We start from the raw sequence: 25,889 nt of genomic DNA on the forward strand, positions 1-25,889 counted from the left end.
GTTTGAAATGATAACTTTCACCCGTCTAAATAAATTTAACCAAAAAACGAAGGCTGACACGGCTAAGGATAACCGCAATGTACATCCCGATGTGCTTTTTGTAGAGAACAGTAACACAGTAACATTGTAACATCTTATCCGAGCGCTGTAAGAAATTTTATTTCCTTTATTTGTTTAATCGTTACATTTGGTTAACATTTGGTGATTATTTGTTGTTAGGTATTTGGACTTTAACCGGTTGAAGAACTTGCCTACTGGAGTTTTCGATCACAATATTCAGTTGAGGACGCTGTAAGTTTGGATACGTCTTTATTTACTAGGCAGCATTAAGGTGTCTCGACACAGTTTTATTCCCGCTATGCCGAACATTTTAAGTCAGTTTATCAGCATTTGTTTTGTTTTTTATCTGGTTGATGTGAACATTGCACCTCTAATTTATGTATTTTCAAGGAAATCGATACTACCATGACAACAATAAAGACATGTTTATACAAAGCACGACAACGACCTCGAACGCGGCCTTTGTGAATCTCTGCCCAATTTTCTGCTGGAAAGAAAAAAAGAAACAATTCAAAAAATAAACCTTAAAAAACTGAGAGCACAAAGAGAAAAAGCTAGATAGGGATATCAGAGAGTGGCAAAATTAAGCTTTTATTGATTACAACTTGTACAATCGAGTATTTACTTTTTGCTACATTTGTTTCTTCAAAACTTAAGGAGTAAAAGGTTGTATTTTTTATTAGATTTTTTTCATTACGGCATGTCAATATTGTGGGAGGACTTGAGGTAGCAGCAGTGGAGTGTTGTGTATTAATTTTTGCCGAACATGTCTTACGGAAAAGTATTGGACATTGTATAAATTGCCTCAGTCTATTCTCTGCATTCCTTATTTAGGGCACTCATATCTTATGCTGCTCTTTATACTCGAAATAACATCATCCTTGTGGTAATATCCTGCTTCAGTGCAAATAAAGGATTAATTTATCTATGCAGAAATAGTTTATACTGCTACCAGGCTTGCCCTACCTACCTATCTATACAGGCTTTCCCCTCCCCTCCCCCCCCCCCCCCCCAAAAAAAAAAAAAAAATAGATTCCTTTTAATGAAAATTTAAACTGGGGTTGAAATCGCATCGCATTTGAGAACACATTTTCACAGTATGTTTGGTTGCTGTGTAGTGTTTCATAAACCAAGCGAAAACCATGTTGATGCAATTTTTTATTCATTCCGATTTTTATCCATTGTCCAATATTCTTATGAAAAGAGAAGAAGAGTCAAAGTATTCCAGAATTATTCCTTAAAATGTACTTTTTTACCCTCAGTCTCTTACTTCAGTCTCTTACTTCCTTTACTTGTTTTAAACCCCATTTTTTTAAATGTTCTTTTATGTCACATGATCTTGGGTGTTTAAATATCACTTTTAATGTATTTTTAAGGAACATATCTTTTAACCAATTGGAACGCTTACCTCCAGGAGTTTTTCATAAATTAACACACCTAAAGTCACTGTGAGTACGGCAATTCCTCGTTCCCTTGATGTATTTCTAAGGGAATTTCTAGTGTTATGAAATATCCCTAGTCATAGCTCGTTTCAATGAATTTTGTTCTCTGTGCTATTAGTGTTTTATCTTGTTTCTACGACTGAATAAAACAACAAGAATGAACATAAATGGTAGCACGGACATTTAAACAAAGTCAGCCTGACTTTTGGTGGTGATTGTTAAATACAAAATGTAGTGAAATTTCGAGACCACGGACTTAACCCATTGACTTCACGAATCAAGAGAACTCTCACAGGAAAAATCCTTAAATTCACCAATAAGATTAGAAAAGTGAATGTCATGTAAGGGATAATTCTTAACTGTACGAAAACAGTGAACTCTCTTGCTGTTTGTTTAAAAGTGGCAGGGCTACATGTTCCCTATACAATTAAGGTTGAATTTGTTCTAAAGTGTGTTTATACATTTTGTGCACTTGATGGTCCTATGTATTACGTTTTTTTCTAATGGACCCAAGGAATCTTCCATTCAACGCGCTTATTAAGGAACCAACAAAATCAGCGACTTACTAGTTCGTTGTAATTTTTTTGGACCAGCTATGTGGTTTGATTGACTACATCGCGCTTATTTGTCCCACATTCGCGCACAATAAGACATGGTACCGGTTTTGCTTAAAAAGGGCCCGCGCCTTTTCGTTAATATGTGCGAGAAGAACTGGGTGGAGTCTTGACACTGAAACTTAAAAGCTGTTTCTTCGAAGGAAAAATCACGCTTATAATCCTCGACGACTGCGCCGCTTCGAGAGATGTGAACGGGCGTTCTAGCCACTACGGGCACAGAAAACCCTCAGCACTGTGCACCAAGGACCAGGCTTAACAGTTATTATATGAGCCCGCGTTGGATACGAGGTGGTAAGTAGGAAACGAAATGATAGTATGAGGAGGCAGGAAAATTTGTGGCGCGGTGCTCACTTCTTGAGTTGAATGAAACACACGAGGCAAGCGAGCGCGAGAGTTTTCTTTCGAAGATTTTCCTCGAACGGTCTCTGTTGTGTATTAAGGGTTCGAAGTACTACTTTAGAGTACGCAGTGAAAACAGGCCAAGGTGCTTACACAACTGCTTTATTAGAACTGAATCAACTAATCTATGTACAATGATATAATGGTATAATCACGTGACTGCGGTTAAGGTGTGCTAACCGATGATTACAGATTATCTCATAGCTAAGGTATTTATCTAAAATAGGAACAAACACTACAGTCTCCTCTAAAGTTGTCTATATATACGGGAAATTGTGACAACAGTTAATATTTACGGGAAGATCCGAAGCATAAGCTTTTCTGCAGGAAACTACATGTCTTGTGCAAGTCGAAAGAAGCAATAGTTTTTAAATTGTACTTGTTTACGGCTCCACGGCTGTCAGCAATACTGTTATATTATTTGAAGCGCAACTGAGCTCAAAGTGGAACAGGTTTTTTGAAGTATAAATGGACAAGAGCAAGATTGAAAGGAAATAAACTTTACAGAAGGGCTGAGCCTAATTTTATGACGTACACGGAAACAAAATTGTGTCGCTTTGCCGTTCTTTCGTAAATTGTTTGCTGCTTTTCTACTTTATTTACTCGCTCTTGTTGTGCGTTAACAAGTATTATTAATAAAACTTTTCGCATCAATCATTTTGTTTTGCGTAGTTAATTTTACTATGGGTTTTGTAGGCACCGCTGATTATTTCTTTTTCATAGAGCTCGCCAAATTTGCTGTTTTCAACCATTTTTTCTGATGTAAACTGTCGCTTCCCGCAGAAAAAATTACGCGGAGCGCCACTTGCCGCACTCATTTCCCATATAAGGTCAAACATAGGTATATAAGCTGATAACCGGGATTCAGTGAACCAATCAGAAAGCTAGAAATGCAATATCCGAAGTTGAGAATTAAATAATAATTTATAATCATGTTAGGCAATCGAGGATGATCCCAACCGTTTCATAAACCGTCCCAAATGTAACTTGTTAATAGTTTCTTTCTAAAGGCTATTTATTTTGCAAAAATAAATGGTTTTATGTAGCTTGTTTCGTAAGTCTTTCCCAGCTTCCGGTGTAATTCCTTCCAACGATTACTTTCGGTCACATTTTTGCGGGCTCTTAGGTTATACAGGCGAGGTTACATCGCCCTCCCAGCATGGGCTCAAACTAGTCAAGAAAATTTCCCCCTCTCCCCACTCCCTCCGTTTTGTCGCTGTTGATTTGGGTTGCGGGTTCTCCCTCACCTTTGCTGGGATAATAGTTTAAGGTTTCCATATTTTAAGCTTTCTATCCTTGATATAAAAAATAAACGGCTACACCAGTAGCCAAAATCTACCAAATGGTACTTTTGTCTTTCATTATCCCAGCAAACAGAGCTTTGCCAAAGCAACACATACATACGTGTTTATATGCATAGCATTTAATCTAGGAGAAACAGGATACATAAAGTGTATTTCTTCCGAAGTATAGGTCATTCCAACTTTGAGTTTGAAATGATAATTTTCGGCCGTCTTAATACACTGTACATTTAACCAAAAAGGGAAGGCTGACACGGCTAAGGAGAACCGCAATGTTCATCCCGATGTGCTTTTTTGTAGAGCACATCTGTTTAAATTACCACTTTTATTAGATCCATATTGAAATCTCACAATTTTGTCTCCCAAATTGAGGTACCAATATTTTATTTATGTAGTTGCCGGTTTCTTAAAAGAGCGGAGCCGGAAACGCTTTTACAACTCATTTTGAATGAAAAAAAAAAAACTAAGCTTATCATGTGTCAAAAACTCAGACATGCGTAACAAAGGAAACACACGTTTGATTCAAGAAAAATTCAAGCAAACAAGAGCAAATTTAACAGTTCATACAAAAAGCTCAACAATCGTTAATTCACCCATTTTTTTTTTAAAAAAAAAAACTTAATTCACCAAATAGTATGGCGGGCCATCGCGGTTAAAAGTATATATATTATGATATCACTGCTTGATATCATCATATCTGTGAGAAATCTTGATATCATGATAACATTATATCATGATATCAGGCAAGATATCACTTTATCATGATAACTCTACGAAAATATCTCTCTTGCAAATTAATCGCAAAACCATTTTGTTAATCACTAAACCATTTCGCAAATGTCATGGTGGTTTTCAGTTTTTTTAGATGTCTGACTTGTGATATTGCTTAACGGGTTGTCGTTTTGGGTTGTTGCTGGTTTATGACATAAACCTTGTATAGACCCTTCGATTCTTTCATAGAGATCTAAAGACTCGAGTAGACCCCAGCTACTATTTTACAACCCGCAACACTGTGAATTGCAAAAACCCTGTACTTTTCTTTTATTGGTTTAGACTTTGATGTTAAGCTCATCCAACTCTGGAGCTCCCTATTAGTTTCATGGGAGAGTACAACCGAGTAGTCTACAAATCAAAGGCGCTTTGTTAGCTTACTCGTGAATGAGAATACTAAATGTATTGCTGTAGAGCTATGAAATGATTCTGTCTTTTTGTGAGCGGCATGTTAGTATAGAAGCTGTTTGAAGGGAGATATGATCACATTGGTTCCTTGTGTTTACAGCGGACACGGGTAATCCATTCAAAAGCCTTCGTTATATAACACAAATTTCTACCATGAAGTGCAAGCTTGCTAACGCGTTGTGTAATGGTAATGCGTTGGCCCCCCAGTCCAGCGGCCCTATTAAAGTGCTAAAAATAAGCCCAACAGCAGAATCACAAAACAAAACACAATTCTGCAAAGGTTACTTATTTGGAGCAAAGGAAACATTTGGATTACAATCTTCAACCTTCAATTAGCTGATATTTAAAAGAAACAACCACTCCTACTTAAAGAAAAATAGTTAACAACCCGTTATAAAAACACCAAGGTGTGAAGATACCATCTTTAAAATTAAATAGCACTGTTTTTATTTCTTGGCTGTCCTGAAACCTTTGATTGGTGATCAACCCTATTTTTGTCTTATATATAGTTGAAGAGCATTACGGGAAGCATTATCCATTATTACAGACTCCCTCACCCCACCCCCCCCCCCCAAAAAAAAAAAATAAATAAATAAATAAATAAATAATACACTTAACTTTATTACGATTAGACTCCTCTAAATCTAAATGTCCGATCGAGTTGAAATCGTATCGCTTTGTTGAACTGACATTTTCACAGTGCCTCGATAAAATGTTGGGTTGCTGTGCAATGCTTCATTAACCAAGCGAAACCATGTTAATCCCAAAAACAACTATAACAAACAGCACTCATGTGTAAAGATATTAACAGATCAGCATATGCTTTAAACTTTCTGATCTTATCCATTATCCCATGTTGTTATGCAATAAGAAGAAGAATCAAGGTATTCCAATTTCCTTCCTTAAAATGAATTGTTTTACCGTCGCTTTCTTTTTCATTTCTTTCACTTGTTTTTAACCCCAATTTGTAAATGTTCTTTACTGTCACATGTTCTTGAGTTTTTAATTATCACTTTTAATGCACTGTTTAAGGGAGTTGAATGATAACGAAATGGAACACTTACCTCCAGGAGTTTTTAATAAGTTAACACACTTAAATGTACTGTAAGTACGGCGATTCCTTGATCTCCTTGATATACTTCTAAGGGAATCTCTAGTGCTCTGAAATGTCCTTCTTCACATCCGGTTACAATATTTTTTTCTCTCTACTATTATTGTTTTATCTTGTTTCCACGACTGATTAACACAGCCAAAATATACCTAAATAATATTATGACTTTCACTGTTGGTGGTGATTCTTAGACCCACAATTTAGTGAAATCTCGAAAAAAGAACTAACCCCATTGTTATCATAAATCACGATAATTCTCACAATGAAAAACCTTGAATTCATCCAAAAAAACGAAAACAAATTGGTAACTGTACGAAAACAGTAAACGTTTTTTTTAACAAAAGTGCTCGACGTGTCTGAATTGTCAAGACAACCAAGGCGAAGTGTATTACACATACAGTTAAGGTTACATTTGATCTAAAGTGGACTTATACATTTTTTTGCTGAAACCGCCATACATTTCCTACCATTCCCTTTAAAGCCCCTTCAGGTGAAGGGTTTTTTAATATATATATATATATATTGACATATCCAACACGCGAAACATTTATATTCTGGACCAGTTTCACCAGTGCAATTCCCCAAAGCTGGAAAGCGCTTATGAAGGACGATGAAACTTTTGAGAATCATGATCCCTCAAACCCCGGTAGAAAAGACAAGGCAGCAAATAACATCAAAAGAAGTGTACCATCAGTTTGTTCAATCAAAATTTAAATCACCTACTGCCCAATCTCATTTCCTCAAACGGGTCGACAGCCAAATTGACTGGCCACGGGAATCCGTCTATCGTAGAATATATAATATGTGTATCGATCCTTACACCAGATGTTTTCAATGTAATAATCTTAACCCTCGGACGTACAAGGGGGGGGGGGGGGGTGGATGCCACCCCCCCATAAGGTTTTTTCCAAATTTTGAAAAGAGGATTTAAGCTACAGTGCTGAAACTTTCAGTAGCTGTTCATTCATCCTTTACGGGAAATTTTGATTTGTCAACCATGTGTCCATGATAGTTGACGTTGCTATGGAAACGTCATAAATACAGGCAGGTCTTGCCAAAAATCGTCTTTTTAACATTTTTCTTTATTTTTTCCAGTTTTTTGAAACAGAAGTGTAAGATTTGTTTATTTTTACATTCCATAAGCATTCTGTCTTGATTTTGCATCAATTTCCGTTATTTTGTGACTTTCTAAGAAAATGTTGAAATCCAAGATGGCGGATCCAAGATGGCGTCTCAAATGACGTCACGTGACGACACATGACGTCACAGCCAATTAAAATTATGTCATCTTCTAGAGTAAGCTAAGGGCTTTCTTATCAGTGTAAAATAATCTCGCTACGCCTTTATATAACGAAAATTCCGGGGATGTACGATGGTGGGGGTGCGAGTTTGCTTGTACGTCCGAGGGTTAAACAATTACCTTTATTTAAATATGGACATAAGCTTCAAGATCATCGAATCTTCTATTTGTTCTTTGTGTTCTATTTATTCAGAAACAATCGATCACGTTTTTGTTCATTGTGAGCACTCTAAATCCCTGTATAGGGACAAAAGAATCTGGACGTAATCTGCCGGAATTGTTTTGCCAGAATTAAATATCTCAAATAATATATTAGGTATTGACTTTGAAAAATAAATGATGTAATAAACCTTATTCTTACAGTATTAAATCTTAATATATAAGTCCAGATCTGGTGGCCAAATGCCAAGTGCAAAATTGTTCATAAACCAACTCAGCTTTTATGAAAAAATAGATAGAAATATTGCCATGAAACGAGACAAGCTTGTGTGTCATTTTAAGAAATAGACTAATTTACTATCTATTTTGTGAAATTTTTTAAACCCCATTTCTTTCTTTTACTAAACCTCTCTGTATAAGTAGCGTATGTTGTATGTAATTAATAATTCTGCAATCAATAAAAAAAAAGTTTACGAAAAACTTAAGAACGAGAACACGTTTGAAGAAATAACATTTAGCAATTTAAGGTGTCTAGAGGAAATTGTCCATAGTTAACGACAAGGAATTTTACGGAGTGCAAGATATTGTAAAGAAGAACACAAAAGCAGTTGAAACCGATCACCTGTCAAGACATTGCCGCATTGGATTCAAGACAAATTCAGTGATGTTATTGTTACTTTAATACGTGTAATTTAATTGACAAGCGGCATTTTGTTTGGGCGCCGGGCGCCTTATATTGTTTTTATGAAGGCCTCCAATATTCGAAAAACTGGCTCGAGTATTCGGAAACACAATAAATTTGGCATTAGCAGCCATCTGGTTTTCATATCATCTTTTTATTTGGTTGTAATGTTTATGGTTTTGTTTGCGCTCAAACAACTCTCAGAACTGAGCACCAAGGACCAGAAAATACCCACGCCTAAAAAAAATATATTTATTTGTTTGTTGTTATCAAGCGGGTTTGTTCAAACTAATTAAGCGACGAAAACAATGCGTTTTCCGAAAAACTATGTTTTCCCACGATACATTATGCTTTTGTTTACACGCACAGAAACCTCAGGACTGAGCACCAAGAACCAGAAAGTTTCCATGCCAAATAAAAAATGTATAATTATATTGGATAAGCCAGAATGATCCCAAACAATTCATTATCAGTCCTAAACGCTTCTTGCCATTTTTTATAAATTGGATTTCATCCGAGGTAGGTTATTTTAACTTTGAGTTTGAAATAATAATTTTCGGCCGTCTTAACACACTTTATCCAAAAGAGGAAGACTGGCACGGCTAAGAAGAACCAAAATGTAGAGCACGTTCATTTTTTTTTTTGACACAGTAACAAGGTAACAACCTATCTGAGCGCTGTGAGAAGTTTTCTTGCCTTAATTGTTTAACTTAAGTTATTGTTTCGTGACATTTGGTTAACATTTAATGATTATTTGTCGGTAGGAGTTTGCACCATAACCGGTTGAAGAACTTGCCAACTGGAGTTTTCGATCACAATACGCAGTTGTTTTCACTGTAAGTTATGACACTTCTTTATTTGTATGGCAGCATTTAGGTGTATCGAAACAGTTTTATTTGGGCCATGCTGAACATTTGCAGTCAGCTTGTCAGCAGTTTTTCCTTCGTCGGGTTGATATGAACGTTACATCAGTAATTTATGTATTTTTCAAGGAAATCGATACCACCATGGCAACATAAAGGTATGTTTATACAGAGCACAACAACGACCTCGAGAGCGGCTCTCCCCCACCCCAAGAAAAAACGTACCTTCCCTTTTGAACAGCACCCATGAGAAACATGATCCTTCCTTTAAATGTATTGTTTGACCCTCGCTTTCTTTTTCATTTCTTTCTTTACTTGTTTTTAAACCCCGTTTTATAAATGTTCTTTAATGTCACATGATCTTGGGGTTTTAAGTATCACTTTTAGTTTGTTTTTTAGTTTGTTTGTTTTTTGTTTTTTGTTAAGGAGCTTGGGAGATAACCAGTTGGAACACTTACCACCACCAGTTTTTAATTATTTAACACATCTAAGATTTCTGTGAGTACAGCAATTTCTTGATCGCCTTGATGTACTTCTAGTGCTCTAAAATATCCTTCTTCAATTCTGTTTACAAAGAATTTTGTTATCTATACTGTTAGTTTTTTATCTTGTTTCCACGACTGAATAGAACCTCACGAATGAACATAAATGAAAGCTCGGACAGTTAAAAAAAAGTCAGAGAATTTCACGGTTGGTGGTCATTTTTAGACAAAAAAAATTAGAAATATGTCGAAACAACAGACCTACCTTATTGTCTTCATAAAATCGCCAATAACATTACAAAAGTAAATACGCTCTGGCTGTATGTTTAAACAAAAGAGCACGACGGGTCTGATTTGTCAAAAAAACAAAAACAATGGCGAAGTGGCTGGGCTACATATTGGCCATACAGTTAAGGTGACTAAATAAAAAAAATAGCGCTCTTTATGCTTATCTAAAAACTCTTATAAGTTCGCCATTTAAGGCTTGATTTTCAGAACTTATTTGAATGCCAATATGAAGTTGTAATGCTCTTTAGTTTGACTCGATATTCCTTTCATTGAACACTACTTTTTGGAAAAAAAATGCTACTTGCACATAAGTTAGTCCTAAAATTTCGTTTAAATTTCTTTAATTAGCTCAATATAACTTCCTTTCTTGACTCTTCAAGTTTCTGCAAAATCGTCGGAACAGAAACCCGTACGAAAGTACGATTTGAACATCAACGTATAAGCTCTGGGCGAACTTCTGGGCTTGGAAAAAATTTAACTTCTGGGCTTAACTCAAGAGAGCAGGTTCAGTGTATAATTATTGATCCACGTACCATCGCAACAGCGAGCCAGCGGGGAAGGCTGTCTACTAGACAATCGACAACCATACGAGCAAGATCTCCTCCTGGTTCTTGAAGCAGGTGACCGACGCCCACCCCACGGGCGATGTGAGGGGTGGGGGGGGGGGGGGGGGGCGGAGGTTTTCAAACTGCTATAAAACAGCGATTACGGGAAACTCATCGACGCGCCGGTGCCGAAAACACCCGTCATCTCACCAAAGACGAGAAAGTTGTCGACAAGGCATTGCAGAGCTCGTATTTTAACTCTATCGAGGAGATCGGGAAAGCGTACGAGCTGGAAAGCCGGAAGTCCTAGGTCACAATCATCCGGCCCTTCCAGGTCGGGATAGCTGTTAATCATCTAGCGAAGCTGCAGATGCTCGAGTTTTACTATGACTTCCACGTCAAAAGGGATTTCAAGCTCATCCAGATGAATACTGACATTAATTACATGGCTGTTTCTGGGCTGTTCGAGGATATATAAGTCCTGAGCTGCGAGCGAAATTCGCGTCGAAAAAGATGGAATATCTGGCTTGGGAGAAGTAGAGCGGCCGCACCCAGTGACTCGTCAAGCTGGAATGAAAATGCCGTCGAATAATCGCGCTCTGCTCGACGTGCTACTTCATCAAGAACTTTAGAAAGAAGCTAACACATGGCAACTAGAAGAGGCTTCCGCATGAACAACGGACGAGTGGTTACTTATGAGCTGCAAAAACTGGGGCTGAGTGCTTATTACGATAAACGGTGGGTGGTACAGGACGGAATCCACACCGAGTCGATTGAATCTCACCTTTAGCCGGCATTGCCATAGATAGATAGATAGATAGATAGATAGATAGATAGATAGATAGATAGATAGATAGATAGATAGATAGATAGATAGATAGATAGATAGATAGATAGATAGATAGATAGATAGATAGATAGATAGATAGATAGATAGATAGATAGATAGATAGATAGATAGATGAATAGAAGACAGATAGATGAGATAGATAGATAGATAGATAGATAGATAGATAGATAGATAGATAGATAGATAGATAGATAGATAGATAGATAGATAGATAGATAGATAGATAGATAGATAGATAGATAGATAGATAGATAGATAGATAGATAGATAGATAGATAGATAGATAGATAGATAGATAGATAGATAGATAGATAGATAGATAGATAGATAGAAAATTGCGGTGAAATGTTACAGGTCACTCAAACTATGCTCTCCTTAAATCCTCGTTCAAAGGATCACTTTGGCGATCGTGGAAACTTGAAATCGAAACTTTTCCATAAATGCGTAATTGTGTAAATGTCAATAGTCCAACTTCAACCGGGATTTCATGCAGCTTTTAATTTAATCTCAACGTTTCGGCCTTCGAGGCCTTCTTCAGGAGCTTACATTAAGTTGGTTTGTGATTGCGCCATTAATTAACGGAATAACAAATTGAAATTCAGAAGTAAAGTCACGAGCGCGCGCGCGCTGTCTCGTGCAGGCACGCGCCGCTTAAAATTTAAATTTAAATTTGATTATTAATTTCGGGCTTTAATGATCATTTACTTATGGTTTCGTAACACAGTCTACGTAGGCGAGACAAGTAATCGTGTGAGGATGCGGGCTAACCAGCACCGTTCAGACATCACCACAGGCCATAAGAACATACCAACAGTCAGACATTTTAGGGCCTGTGGGATTAAGAACTTTGGTTTGACGGTGCTGGAGAAGGTCAGAAGCCGTGATTTAGACATGAGACGAGCGAGAGAACGTTATTGGATAGAGACATTAAAGCCCGAAATTAATAATCAAATTTAAATTTAAATTTTAAGCGGCGCGTGCCTGCACGAGACAGCGCGCGCGCGCTCGTGACTTTACTTCTGAATTTCAATTTGTTATTCCGTTAATTAATGGCGCAATCACAAACCGACTAAATGTAAGCTCCTGAAGAAGGCCTCGAAGGCCGAAACGTTGAGATTAAATTAAAAGCTGCATGAAATCCCGGTTGAAGTTGGACTCTTGACATTTACACAATTACGCATTTATAGATAGATAGATAGATAGATAGATAGATAGATAGATAGATAGATAGATAGATAGATAGATAGATAGATAGATAGATAGATAGATAGATAGATAGATAGATAGATAGATAGATAGATAGATAGATAGATAGATAGATAGATAGATAGATAGATAGATAGATAGATAGATAGATAGATAGATAGATAGATAGATAGATAGATAGATAGATAGATAGATAGATAGATAGATAGATAGATAGATAGATAGATAGATAGACAGATAGATAGATAGATGAAGATAGATAGATAGATAGATAGATAGATAGATAGATAGATAGATAGATAGATAGATAGATAGATAGATAGATAGATAGATAGATAGATAGATAGATAGATAGATAGATTATTGATATTATTTCATGACAGTCTAAAAACTGAATTGCGTAAAAATTTACAAAGAGATAAATTATTAAAAATACAACTATTAAAATCTATTATAACTATATTAAAAATTTGCCATAGAAGGGAAAAAGGCTACAATACTCATCAATACTCTTGGGAAGGTCGTCAAGTTTTCGCTCCCCTCCCCCCTCATTCAATGTTGAAGTCTACCTACAGACCTCAATCACAGCATATTGTCTATCGTAATGTTCAGAAATACTTCAACAGTGATATGGGGGAGAGGGGGGGGGGGGGTCAATCATCTTGTGTAGGTACCTAGAGACTACATTTATGTCGACGTTTTTGAAATTGCAGTGTATATGTGCAACCTTCCCAAGAGGTTATGTCTGGGATTGTATGTTTAAAACGATTGGTTCGAGCCTTATATGCTTGAAAATGAAGTGTAATTTATGGCTACTATCGAGCATGATCTTATTGAAGAGTTTCTTGCACAGGATAGAACGACGTTCCTTTAGGGAGTTTAGATTACAACATGATAGGATATCCTGATATGACGCGTGGTGATCGATAATAAATAGCGCGCGTTTCTGTACACGTTCTATATCGTCGCTTAGGTAAGCGGGAAGGCTATGGTGAATAGCCGGCGCCTATTACTCTAGAACTGGTCTTATGCATGTACAATAGAAGTTAAGAATGACCTTTCTTGAGACACAAGTTCTTTTTAGTAATTTGATGAAATATAGTCTTTTGTTGTCCTTCTTTATGATTTCCGTAACGTGGTTATTCCAATGCAACGTATCGGTGATGGTGACACCTAATATCTTAACACTGTTGACCAAATCTAGATCTAGACTATTAATCGAAATGGGAGCAAAAGACTGTTTAATTTTCTTAAAGTCTATTGTAAGCTCTTTGCACTTGTCCACATTAAGTTGGAGCTTGTTGCAGCACGACCAGAGAGCTACCGTGTCCACAGCTTCCTGTGGACATTGACCGGCGGAACTGGGTGGTATCGTGAGGTGGTATCGTTTGATATGCCTATTTATATATTAACAGAACAAATGTCGGAAAAAATCAAATGCCCCTGGCAGGATTCGAATCCACGACACCCCGATCTCATGGAAGATGCTCTAACCACTGACTTAACGAGGCAAGCACGGTGGAGTTAGTCGAATAGTTGCTACATTCCAAACATTGATTACCAGACATTTGCCCCCAGGCCTCTTGGTCTGGGAATTACTCCTGTAGTTCGTCGAGACACATGCTCATCGTACCAGATGTTATAGACCATTACAAATGTACGCAATACGGCATATTTCGAACAAATTTTCATTATCAGAGAGGTCAACTCTGATATGCCTGTCTATATATTAACATAACAAATATCGGATAAAATCAAATTCCATGTAATTCCCAGTCCGTGAGGCCTGGGGGCAAATGTCTGGTAATCAATGTTTCCTTTGCAGCAAATATTCGAACCAAACCACTGTGGTTGCCTTAGTAGCTCAGTGGTTAGAGCACCTTCCATGAGATCGGGGTGTCGTGGGTTCGAATCTTGCTCATTAGGCATTTAATTTTTTCGACATTTGTTCTGTTAATATATAGATAGGCATATCAGAGTTGACCTGTCTGATGATGAACACCGTTCTGTTTTATTGCGTCAACGGGTTTTTTGCTAGTCAGACATGTGACGTCCTTGTTCAGAACAAAAACAAATTCAGGAAGCTCTTTGACCCATGCATTTGTCCACTGAACAGTTTTTAGATGCACTTCGACGGCGCGACGGGGTACTGGTGCCCAAACAAGCGTTCAGCAAGGGTGCGGTTAAAATGTTCAACGATAGCATGATCGCTGTCAATTTTTGGGCGCTCGCGACGAATAGAAGTTTTGGGATTTTCCATCTTTTGGTAACAGAGCCCATACATTCGCAGAAAGGTTCAACTTGTAGCAGTCGAGGCCACTTTAAAGGCTCGCGACTGTAAATCGACTGAAAAGCTTCGGTAACCTCAGAAGAATCCTTGGAAGTCAGTGGTCGGCTTTTTTGTAGCGACTAGCCACGTCATGAAATGTGAGCGCCAATTTGTAAACTTTGCGCCTACATGGCAGTTTGTCATGTGGTAAAAAGAGAAGGTCCACTTGGTGCACCGCGTTGGGTGTGGGCTCGTTGAACTTTGGAAGAGGAATGTGCCGCGGCGCGGGAAGTAAGACCTGCCAGTGAGCTTGCTTGACTAGCCCTTTTTGGGAATCTTCGGAAACTTTTGCCATCTAAGCGAGCGTACTTTTACAATAATGTTCAACCGTCAGAGAATGGATGATACATTGTAAAATAATATAAACAACGTAAGCAGCTTCAATTCTTATCTACTGGCAAACGTTAAGGTAGTAAAACTGCTATAAACATGTCCAATTTGAAAATTAATATCTCAAACATTAAATAGTTTAAAAATAAAAGTTACATAGGCTTATAAAACAAGATCTGGACATTCAGGAAAACGATTTACGTGGTGTCAATTTTCACACCTTAGGTGTGAATTCGCGGTATAATCGCAGGCTCATAAAATTAAAGATTGCCGATTTACGGCTTTCCTTTGAAAGATACAGAGATAATTTCAACTGGAGCCGATTTATGATAATTACCTACAAATACCCGGAGTGTGCCAGCATTTACTTCATGAGATAGAGCGTTCTAGTTATTTATATGTGTGCCTCAACTTTGAACGGCTATAATTTTGTCAAAAATGTCTGGGCCGCTCCGGGTGTCCACACACAGTTTTCTCGACATAACACAAATAAACGGTGCAAATTTCACTGAAATCTGACAATTCTACACCTTTAAATTGCAAGTATCTTTCGAGGTGGTCTGTTACAGCGCGCGGCGAAATTAGCGAATGTAAGCAGCGAAATGTACGTTCGACGCTCTGTCTTTTATTTCGACGCCATATTGAATTCTCAGAGGTAGACCGCTGTTCATTGTGTTTAAGACCGCATTGTTACGATTGCTGCACGAACAAGCCCGAAAAAATACAATTTTTTTCGATTAATGTCGGAGAAAACATGGCGGCGTAAACAAATATGATACATATAGCAACGCCAGATTTCGCAATTGCGTTACGGAACTCATGCTGCGTCTTCTCTAGGCTCTGCGAGGGTCGAATATCAAGACAGTTTCTCTGTGAGCTTTAGAAGGCTTAACAAGAGGCATAGATTTAGTCGATGCTTTCGAATTATATTTGAAGATGAAATACGAAATAATTTTGCCGTCTTTTACTAAAATTTCGCTCGAACTGCGTAGATACGATCGCATGTTGTTAAGCCGATTCATGTAACATTTCTGTCAACGCGAGGTCATATCGACTCGGATGGCAGAGCGCTAATTTCTCCACTTCTAAGCTAAAAGAAGCCCCCATCTCTTGTATTTGTGTTAACTTTATTAATACCTTTGAAAAGAGCGAGTTTTTAGGTATGGTTTATTTTTGACCTTATAGCAGTTCTAACACCTTAATCCGGTTTAATAAGGAACGATATGATAAGTCGGTGTTGTAAACTATTTGATAGCAATCAGGTTTAATAGGCAAGCAAATAAGCTTTTTCGCTAACAATGCTTGATTTTTACAATAAGTTAACGTTTAGTGATTATTTGCCGGCAGGTTTTTAGACGATAATCATTTGAAGGGCTTGCCTACTGGAGTCTTTGATCACAATACTGTGCTGAACGTCCTGTAAGTAAAGAATCCACTACTTTATAGCGGAGATCCCAGCGGCCCGAAAGGCCGCAGAGGAGAGCCCCATACCCATAAAAAATTAACAGAACTATGCTTTGGTTTTTTTTTATGGTCATCATGGCTAGCGACATGGCTCGCGGGCGCGTGCGACGAAGCTGCTCCAACATGGCGGCCATACTCCAGAACTCCAGAAATAGGTTTAAGGTTATGATTAACGTCAGCTTACATCTTTGATATTGGACATCCTTGTCATGGTCAATTAACAGCTGTTTAAACAAGGAATCCGCTGATCAGTATCACATGTCCATATTGCGGTGTCACATATAGAACTCATCGAGGTCGAATGTTTTTTTTTTCAAGTTAACCGCTGACAAAGTGATAGATTCCAATGGATCACGGGCTCAAGGGTTATATTTTTTTCCTCTTATCGGACAGTAAATTCGGATTTACGAAAAGGGCGAAGTAAAATAATCGGGGAGCTTCGCTTTTAGGCTTGGCTAAATCTATTTAATCCTTCTCACATTAATCCTAATCAATCCGGAAAGAGAAGAAAAGTCGGGGAAAGGAGATGTCCGGTTAATGGTTGATTTTTCTCCAATACGGTGTTACTCATTGACGAAAGAGAAAATAAATGTATTTAAAAGAGTCAAAATTTCAAAAAATGCAAAGTCGTGAAAGTCAGCATGCTCGCTTAGCTGTGAGTGTAACTTTCGATTCAGAGTAATAGCTTTTTTCAGTAAAGTTTTCACTTAATAAATTAATCGATCCCTCTAAATTTCCATTTAAAATCAAAACAATACTATACATTACCATTTTCCTTTTTAAAGTCTTGAGAAGCCGTCAAATGTTCGTGTTTGCAGCACGTAATTCGCATTGAAACACATTGAAAGCGCCATGAATTCGTTTCTCGCGGCGAAGTATTTTCTTTCACCAGCTAGGTTTTTAGCACTCTGTCCTTCGTGATCTTCCATCCTAAAGCCACTGAAAAATTGTTAGTTCGTTCTTTTTTTCCATTTTAAGCCCTAGAGCGACGGAGGAACTCACCTCTGCTCCGTAAATCAATCGAACACCAGGTCAATAGAAATCACCCAAAAAATGGCTGCGTCCTATACATTCACATGTGCTGATTTGCCGAAGACATGTACCGAACACCGAAATACCACGTGACATACCGAACATCTTTCATTGGTAGCCGAATTCATGAGTGCGCCTGCCGAACTTGAGACGATCGGTTTACGCCTGACAAATTCTATTGTTTTAGACTGACATCCTGACTCCCCAGCTATCACGATAGCTCTCCACGAGCTAAAAATAAGTTAAACTGTTTATTGTAGTAGCCGCATGATTATTGAGGTTTTCTTTCTATATATTTAATGAGATATTTGTATGTAAATAGAAGTGGAACAGTGTCAATGAAGTGTGAAGAAGAAGAAAACAAAATTTAAAGCTCAAATAAAGTTTCGTTCGCAATTGTTAAGCACGACACTACAGACTGCTGAATCAACACCGTTAGTTCACATTTCACATTTATTTATGCTGGTTTGTTTTTTATTTGTATGCAGGACATTGCGTAACAACATATTCAAAGTCATTCCTCGAGGAGTATTGAGTAAAATGAATGCACTGTCGATGCTGTGAGTAGGATTTATCTTTCTAATCCATAAAGCCCCCTTTATTCTACCTAGTGTCAGGATACAGAACGTGTTCGCGCCCAAGTAACAATTAATGAAAATCCCTAGAGACTACGACTGTTCTTTAAATCGAGAAACAAATATATAAAAAGAAAAGAATTTGTTAATTATTCGAGATGGATGAAGTTTAGATAATACATGTTAACAAAAGATGGGAGTAGATAGTACTTTTGTCGTGTGATGGTTTTGATCTTCGTAATTTTATAAAGGCATCAAACTATCTTATTCACATGAAGCGAAAATAACGCAATTTACAGATGACACAACTGTCATTTCAAATGATATAGCATATCTTTAAGGCTTCTATGTCAACAGGTTTAGTGACATATTAGGTCTGAAACTGGATAAAAGTAATGTGGATCGGCCTTTAGAAAGAAAATAAGGAAATGAACTTCTTGAGCTTCAAGTGCATAACACATTCAACCAATTAAGGCATTGGGCACCCTTTGGTCGTATATGAAAACGAAACTTAACAATTGGCAGACGCGTGGTCTCTCGCTGTATGGACGATCAATGTTCGCTAAGACAGTTGGTGCATCTAAGCTGATATATGCTGCATCAATAATTACTGTCTCTGAAGTGGTAATTCAGAAAACGCAAGCTGAAATTTTTGCATTCTTGTGGAAGAATAAAAAGTAGAAAATAAAAAGACAGGTCATTCTCCAATCTCTTTCTAATTGATGCCTTAATTTCATGAACTTCAGAACAATGGTGAAATCGTTGCGTTTGAGCTAGATTGGCAGACTTTAAGATGGGACAAATGCCAGCTGGAAGAATATTCCTAACTATATCTTACCAAAAACGGTGGTCTAAGCTTTATTTTAAAATGCAACTTTGATGTTAAATTCGTCGAAAAGAACCTTTCATTGTTTTATCGAGAACTATTAGTTGAGATTACATTTAAAAACTAAGTAGTGCTAATGGAGGAGATTAGAGAAGCAAATTTATACTATGGATCAACAAGGACATAACAATCTACCAAAAATGTTGTTTTGGAAATCTTGGTTTGAACGAGGAATATATTTTGTGCAAGACCTATTAAAAATAACCCGCAATTTTTTATCACTTCAAGAGTTAAACGAAAAATTTAAAATGGATGTTTACTACCTACTTTACCTTCAAATTATTGCTGCCATTCCAAGTTCTTTGAAGCAAACTGCATTGCACACACCAATCTCCTCTGAAAATTTTCTAACTGCTCCCGATATGTTTCACTTTACTGAAGAAAAATGGTTTCCTCTTTCTAAGATGTTCTGTTTAATGGATGTTCTGTAACAGAACGTACAGGAAAAGGAAGGAAACATCCCCTAATACTTTTACTGACTGGCGTCGCAACTTTGCAAATATATACCATACTACTAAAAATAACAATAACTACAATAGCAATAACTACTTCTACTACTAAATATTATTCCTTTTACAAAACTGTCCGGAATTAATTGTAGTTTTAGCTGTATGTATACATTATGCATGTAGGCAGGCAGGCTGGCAGGCTGGCAGGCTGGCAGGCTGGCAGGCTGGAGGCAGGCTGGCCGGTAGGTAGGTAGGTACGTAGGTACGTAGGTACGTAGGTACGTAGGTACGTAGGTACGTAGGTACGTAGGTACGTAGGTACGTAGGTACGTAGGTACGCAGGTACGTAGGTACGTAGGTACGTAGGTACGTAGGTACGTAGATACGTAGGTACGTAGGTACGTAGGTACGTAGCTATGTAGAATAGAAGGTTAATCGACGTTTGGTTAACATAGTACAGAACCACCTTTTAGATTACACGATATTAACAGGTGCTTTCTTTATTGCTAGTGATTTGCTGCATAACAAGATAAACTTCATTTCTAACGAAACCTTTACAGTCCCTATTGAATCTCTGTAAGTATTACGGTTTCGCTCCCTACGGACTGAGACTATATCATTTGCTCGATATATTTCCAAACATTCGCAAGAAACGGACTGCAGTAATATTTGGAAGTGATCGAAAGGGTGGCAGCAATTACCCTAGCAGTCTCAAGCATTCTTCATAATGATTTCATTGCTACAAATTTGGTATCTTTTTCCATCGGTTTAGTTGGCAGAGTTTCAAACCAAATATTTCTTTACCCGATTTTGAGTGGTCGTTTTCAGAGAGACAACCTCTTAAGAGTGCGTCTATGAGAGAACAGTGCAGAAAAGGGCAATAAGTGATACAGCTCAAATCACCGATTTCTCCCAAACTTAGTATACATTTTGGGCATGGTGAGCTATTCACTGTGGCAAAACATTAGCTCGAAATATTTTATTCCCTTGTAGTTATTACACCTTTTGCAAAATTGGCCATTTTACACTAATTTATGCATATTTAATTAGCTGACTTTTTATTGACCAGTTCCACAAGAAAAAAAGACTTCTGAAAATAAAATTCACTGCATTATATTCTGTGGTTATTAGGCTTTAAGTACAATAATTTATTTCAACCGTCTGATTTTATTTCTTCCCCTCAAACGATCTTTTGGAAGGTACACATTTCGTACTGCTGGAAATAGCCCTTAATTAGTGCCAAATTTCTCCCATGAGCAACAACTTATATACATTATTATTCATTCAAAATATTTCTCTGTTTCTGATTGGCTTTGGATCCCCGGCTAATTCCAGCTATTCTAAAACTATTCCAAAAATCCACAGACAGATTGAAGGAATCTAGTTTCTTTTTTCTTTTGGATGGAGATGGATGGATTTGTGTAATTGCAATAATAGTCGGGTCTACTAAATATGAAATACATTTCAGGGTTCCTTTGCTTATTCCTTTCTCTCTTTCTGTCTTTTATTCATCTTATAGCTTTCTAAATGGTAACCGTTTGACGAATATCCCATATCGAGCCTTCTATAAAGTGTATAAGCCGTTTTCTGACCAGATAATGTAAGTAAAATGAATTGAACCATTGGAGACGATAAAATGAGAAATCAGTAGAACGGCGAAGTGTTACAATCATTTCACTTCACGAGGTTTTTTTCGGTAGTAGAAGTCGTCGAGGGCTTACAAGATTTTTTTAAATGTATGGTGAATTTAAAAAAAATTGGAACTTCTGCTGTAAACCCTGCAATACTAACATGGAAACGTGCCTATTTACACCACATTCCCACTTTCAAATATGTTTGTACTTGCACAAACTTAAGTGAGGTACCTCCTTAGAGCTGACAATAAAAAATACATCAAAAATAAAAGGTAAGTATATCCATTTAATGTTTCTATAAAGAAAAAAAAAAATCCCACCTCACAAACATAATGAGCATAAAGAAGTTTACTTTTTCCAAATATATAAGAAGTTTATTTTTTTCCAAATGTATACGAATCTGTCAAAAGTTAATCCCCTGACGTACGTACAAACAAATTCATACCCCTACCGTGGTACAAGGGGGAGGATGGAGCCCTTCCCCAGGGTTTTCGTTCTATTAACGCAAAGCGAAACTATTTTGCACTAAGTAGAAGCCATTTGATGATGAGAATGGGTCGAGCAGCGCAAGATGGCGGTCACGCCAAAAATGTGCTCGTAGAATTACCTCGAATTCGCAGCCTCGGAGGTGGTTGCAATTTATTATTAGTGTTCAAAATGAATTATTCCACCGAAAGAGGCAGGAAAAGAACTAGAGAGGGTAGCTCTCAAACTGATGCCGAAGATGTACCTGATGATGATCACAAGCATGGTTGCCAAAAGTGCTTCGAAACAAATTCGAGGCTCTGAGGCATTGAAGACAAGCTGAGCATGCTTCTAGTCATTCTCCCGGAGTTGGAAAGCTACATGCAAAGAATAACTCGACTCGAAGAAGAAAATAAATAATTACAGAAAAGCTCAATCTGAGATTGAAGACTTGAAGACTTCCATCAACGACGCCCATTCCAAACAGGAAGCTTGCAGCACCAACAGCGTGCGCGTCGAGCTTGAAGTTAAAGAGCTACATCGCCGTCACGTCAAGCTCGAATGTCACAGTCGCAGAGAAAATATGATGTTCGTCGGCCTTAAAGAACGGGAGCACGAATCGAACAGAGACGTCCTTTCGGACCGGTAGCGCGAAAATTCCTAGAAAATTTGCCTTACTTCCGTTTTCCTCCAAATTTGGAGAACAGGAAGCTGATATAATTAGCCAATTACAGAGCGATTTTGAGCCAAGACGCTTGAATGTGCCTTTCATCACCAATTTTTCCAAGCGTGACACGTGTTTGTTTAAAAATTCCATAATGGCGGCCGAAGTGGAATGAAGTTAAAACAGCTTTTAAAAGGCGGTGAAGATGTTTTTTGAGGAGGAAGTTGATCCAGAAGGTTTTTCAAGTCTCAAACCAAGTTATTTGGACAGTTAATTTAAAATTCGAAGCGAGAAATAGAGGTAAATGATCTTTTATTTTGCTTCGCACATGTTTGTGTCTGTTCGCGATTTAAGCACATGTTCTGCAAAATGCGACAAAAAGCCATTCGGATCGCCGTTTTTTTATGTTTAGAAACTCGCCTTTATCATAAACAACTTGTCCTTTGTCGAATTTGGGAATGTAAAGCTCAATTTCTTTGATAATCACTTGTTTTGAAGGGATTATGCAGTCGTGAATAGCCGCACGTAACTTGAGCTCTGATAGGTCATTGCCATGGAAACTGAAATGCGATCCTTCCGTTTACGTAAGGAAAAAAAATAATAATTAATTCCCTGTTTGGAATTTTTTCATCCGGTTTTCGGGAGCAATTTTGTCTTAGAACACGGAAAATGATTACTTGGACCTTAAAATTTACCCAGTGAAGCGTTTTTGCACTATTTCAGTTTTGCCTAAATTTTGTGACTTATTTTTACTGATTTTTTGTGATTCAAAATCTTTTTTGAAACGTTTTAAGTATGCATGAAGGAGTTTATATTTTTCCTAGAAAGCATATTTTGTGCCCTTTCAAATGAGATATTGGAGACTTTATAGCTGTAAATACTTTTGAAGTTATTAAATAAAACGTGCGACATGGTCAATTTTGTATTATTTTTGTTGTGACAACAATGAGTTAACCAAGTTAAGAATCCCGCCGGATGATGAAAAACAGATACGCTTCGACAGAATACATAGAATCACGGCGTGCGCACAATCCAACGACCGAAATCTTCAACCACGTACAATATGTGATGATTACCCGAGAGAAGTCTCGACGACATTAGAACAAAGTTATACCCGATCCTCAAGGAAGCTAAACGCGACAAGAAAGCAGCTTTTTTCAACGTGGAAAGGCTCATAATTGAGGGCTCTTTTTACCGCGGTCCAGAGACACAGCAATTCCCTTTTATGGACGTTTAATGGACAATAAAGCTAGAACAAGTACTGAACTCTTGATTACTTTCTTTTGCAACCACTTCTGACCCAGCCAAAATACCGCGCAAAACTTTAGGTAAGTCCGTCATAAGTAGAATTATGTGTCGTTGTTTTTGTCGTTCTTGTTTTCTCTTTAGTCTGCTTTTCTGTTACATTCACATAATTTGCTCAAAAGCCACCAGTGTAATAAAATCTAAGCCACTTGGAAAAAAAATGTACCGCAAAGCGAGCATTATAGAAGGAATGATTATTTGGTGATTTTTCGGATATTCTATACTTCTTTCGTAGAACTAAAAGAATGCATAAGATTTTATCGCTGAACATAAAAGGGCTAAACAGTTCGAGAAAGCGAAGAAAATTTTTTCGCTGGTTACATCAACAACAATCAGATATAATTTTCTTGCAAGAATCGTACTCTACGCTAGAAACTATTAAAAGATGGGAAACAGAATGGGGAGGCAAAATCTTTCCAGCCATGGCTCTTCTCACAGCAGAGGAGTCATGATTTTTTTTAAACCACGTCTGGACTTCAGCATCGAAAATATTGTAGCAGATAATCATGGCAGATGCATTTTGGCCGAAACTATTATTGATGGTACAAAAATAGTGTTTGTAAACATTTATGCACCAAACGACACAACCCAACAAGTTGTATTCTTCAGAGACCTTTCGAAAGAATTTCTAAGTGTGTACACCAACAATAATCTCGTAGTAGGAGGAGATTTTTACTGTGCAATTAGCGCTTTAGACAAAAAAAGGTGGCAGACCAATTGACAGTAAAAGAGCTTCTGTCAATGAGTTTTAAACACTAATTAAAACACACAATTTAATCGATTGCTGGCGTTTTAAAAACCATGGCCAGATCTAGTTGGCTTCACATGGGCTCACCCTTCTATGAAAATACAATGTAGACTTGGTCTATTTCCTTGTTTCAGATCAGCTTAAACAGTGCGTGAAGGAGTGCAAAATAATCCCAAACATTCATTCGGATCACTCTGCCCTTGCTTTCTCTGTGCTTTTGGACGAAAGTGAGCTCCCCCGGGGCCCCGGATTCCAGAAGTTTAACAACTCTTTGCTTTCAGATACTTATTATGTGCAATTGCTGACCTTTCAATTTCTAGAATTTGCAAAAAAACATCAACAAGTCAAAGACAAAGGGTTGCATTGGGAGATGATTAAAGTGGAAATCAGAGCATTCACAATAAAATTTTCGAAGAAAAAAAGCTGAGCGAAAATACAGACCGAGCTTCAGACATCATACAGCGACTTGCTCAAAATCGAGTGGGAAAGAGTAAAATCCAATCGTTCTAAAATTGCAACTGTAAGGACATGAGGGACAATCGTACGCAGCAGAGCGCGCTGGTACGAGCACGGCGAGAGAAACAGCAAATGTTTATAAAACTTAGAAAAACGAACCACAGAAAGAAACACATAACGTCTTTAATCATCAATGACGACAACAAAATTACAAACCCCAAAGACATCTTTGAGGAGGAAGAGCGTTTTTTAGACAAATATATACGTCAACAAATACTGACCCAGATTGCCCTGATTTTAATGAGTTCTTTGAAACCGAAAATGCTTTATCAGAAGAGATGGCGAAAACTTGCGTAGGCGCTATGTCTATTGGTGAATGCGAGCGTGCGTTAGATATCGATTTGAACACTCGAAGATAAATTTCATATCTCCAAGCAACCATGTAATATTCTGTTTATTATATAAACCTATTAATTACGACGTTTTTGACGATTTTCCGAAGATTCCGACCATTTTCTGAAGATTTCCAAAGATTTGCAAAATGTTGTCGGAAGGTCGTACGAATGTTTCCGGACATTTTCCGAAATTTTCCGAAGATATTTGAAGAATTCCGAAGATTGCCGAGGAAGATCCGAAGATGTTTCGACTTAATATCGATTTACTTTGGCTCATTCAGCATTGAAACAGGGCAAACTTGTCAGAAAATGTTTCGAAATCGATATCTTCACACGTGAAAATAACATGTTATTTTCACGTGTGAAGATATGATTTTTTCGCGCGAAAGATTTCCTGGTATTTCACTGCTGTTTATATAATAAAATGTATTCCTGTTGAATAATAGCTAAAAAAAAAACAAGATGTAATCGGGAACCAGCGTTGTTTATGACGGTACTTCCCTGTGTACATCCGCAGTTCATATATTAATTATTTCATATACATTACATCATTTCACTCCTCTCGCGGGAAAATATGAAGTCACAATTGACCTCGATCCCAATGTGTGGCTTCAATAGCTCAGTTGGTAGAGCATCGCACTGGTATCGCAGAGGTCACGGGTTCGAATCCCGT

General features: G+C 37.6%; 1 protein-coding gene across 1 annotated transcript in view; it reads left to right on the plus strand.

Annotated features, from left to right (window-relative positions):
- Positions 1–25,889, plus strand: part of LOC144666801 (uncharacterized) — a 92,569-nt gene that overhangs the window by 44,473 nt on the left and 22,207 nt on the right. Inside the window, exons 15-23 of the mRNA XM_078528205.1 lie at positions 220–291; positions 1,437–1,508; positions 6,031–6,102; positions 9,015–9,086; positions 9,540–9,611; positions 16,491–16,562; positions 18,128–18,199; positions 20,060–20,125; positions 21,069–21,149. Of these exons, the coding sequence (XP_078384331.1) occupies positions 220–291; positions 1,437–1,508; positions 6,031–6,102; positions 9,015–9,086; positions 9,540–9,611; positions 16,491–16,562; positions 18,128–18,199; positions 20,060–20,125; positions 21,069–21,149 (651 nt within the window). The remainder of the gene's footprint in view (positions 1–219; positions 292–1,436; positions 1,509–6,030; positions 6,103–9,014; positions 9,087–9,539; positions 9,612–16,490; positions 16,563–18,127; positions 18,200–20,059; positions 20,126–21,068; positions 21,150–25,889) is intronic.

Source organism: Oculina patagonica, chromosome 9 (genome assembly GCF_052425735.1).
Source record: "Oculina patagonica isolate OP01 chromosome 9, crgOcupat, whole genome shotgun sequence".
NCBI classification, from domain to species: domain Eukaryota; kingdom Metazoa; phylum Cnidaria; class Anthozoa; order Scleractinia; family Oculinidae; genus Oculina; species Oculina patagonica.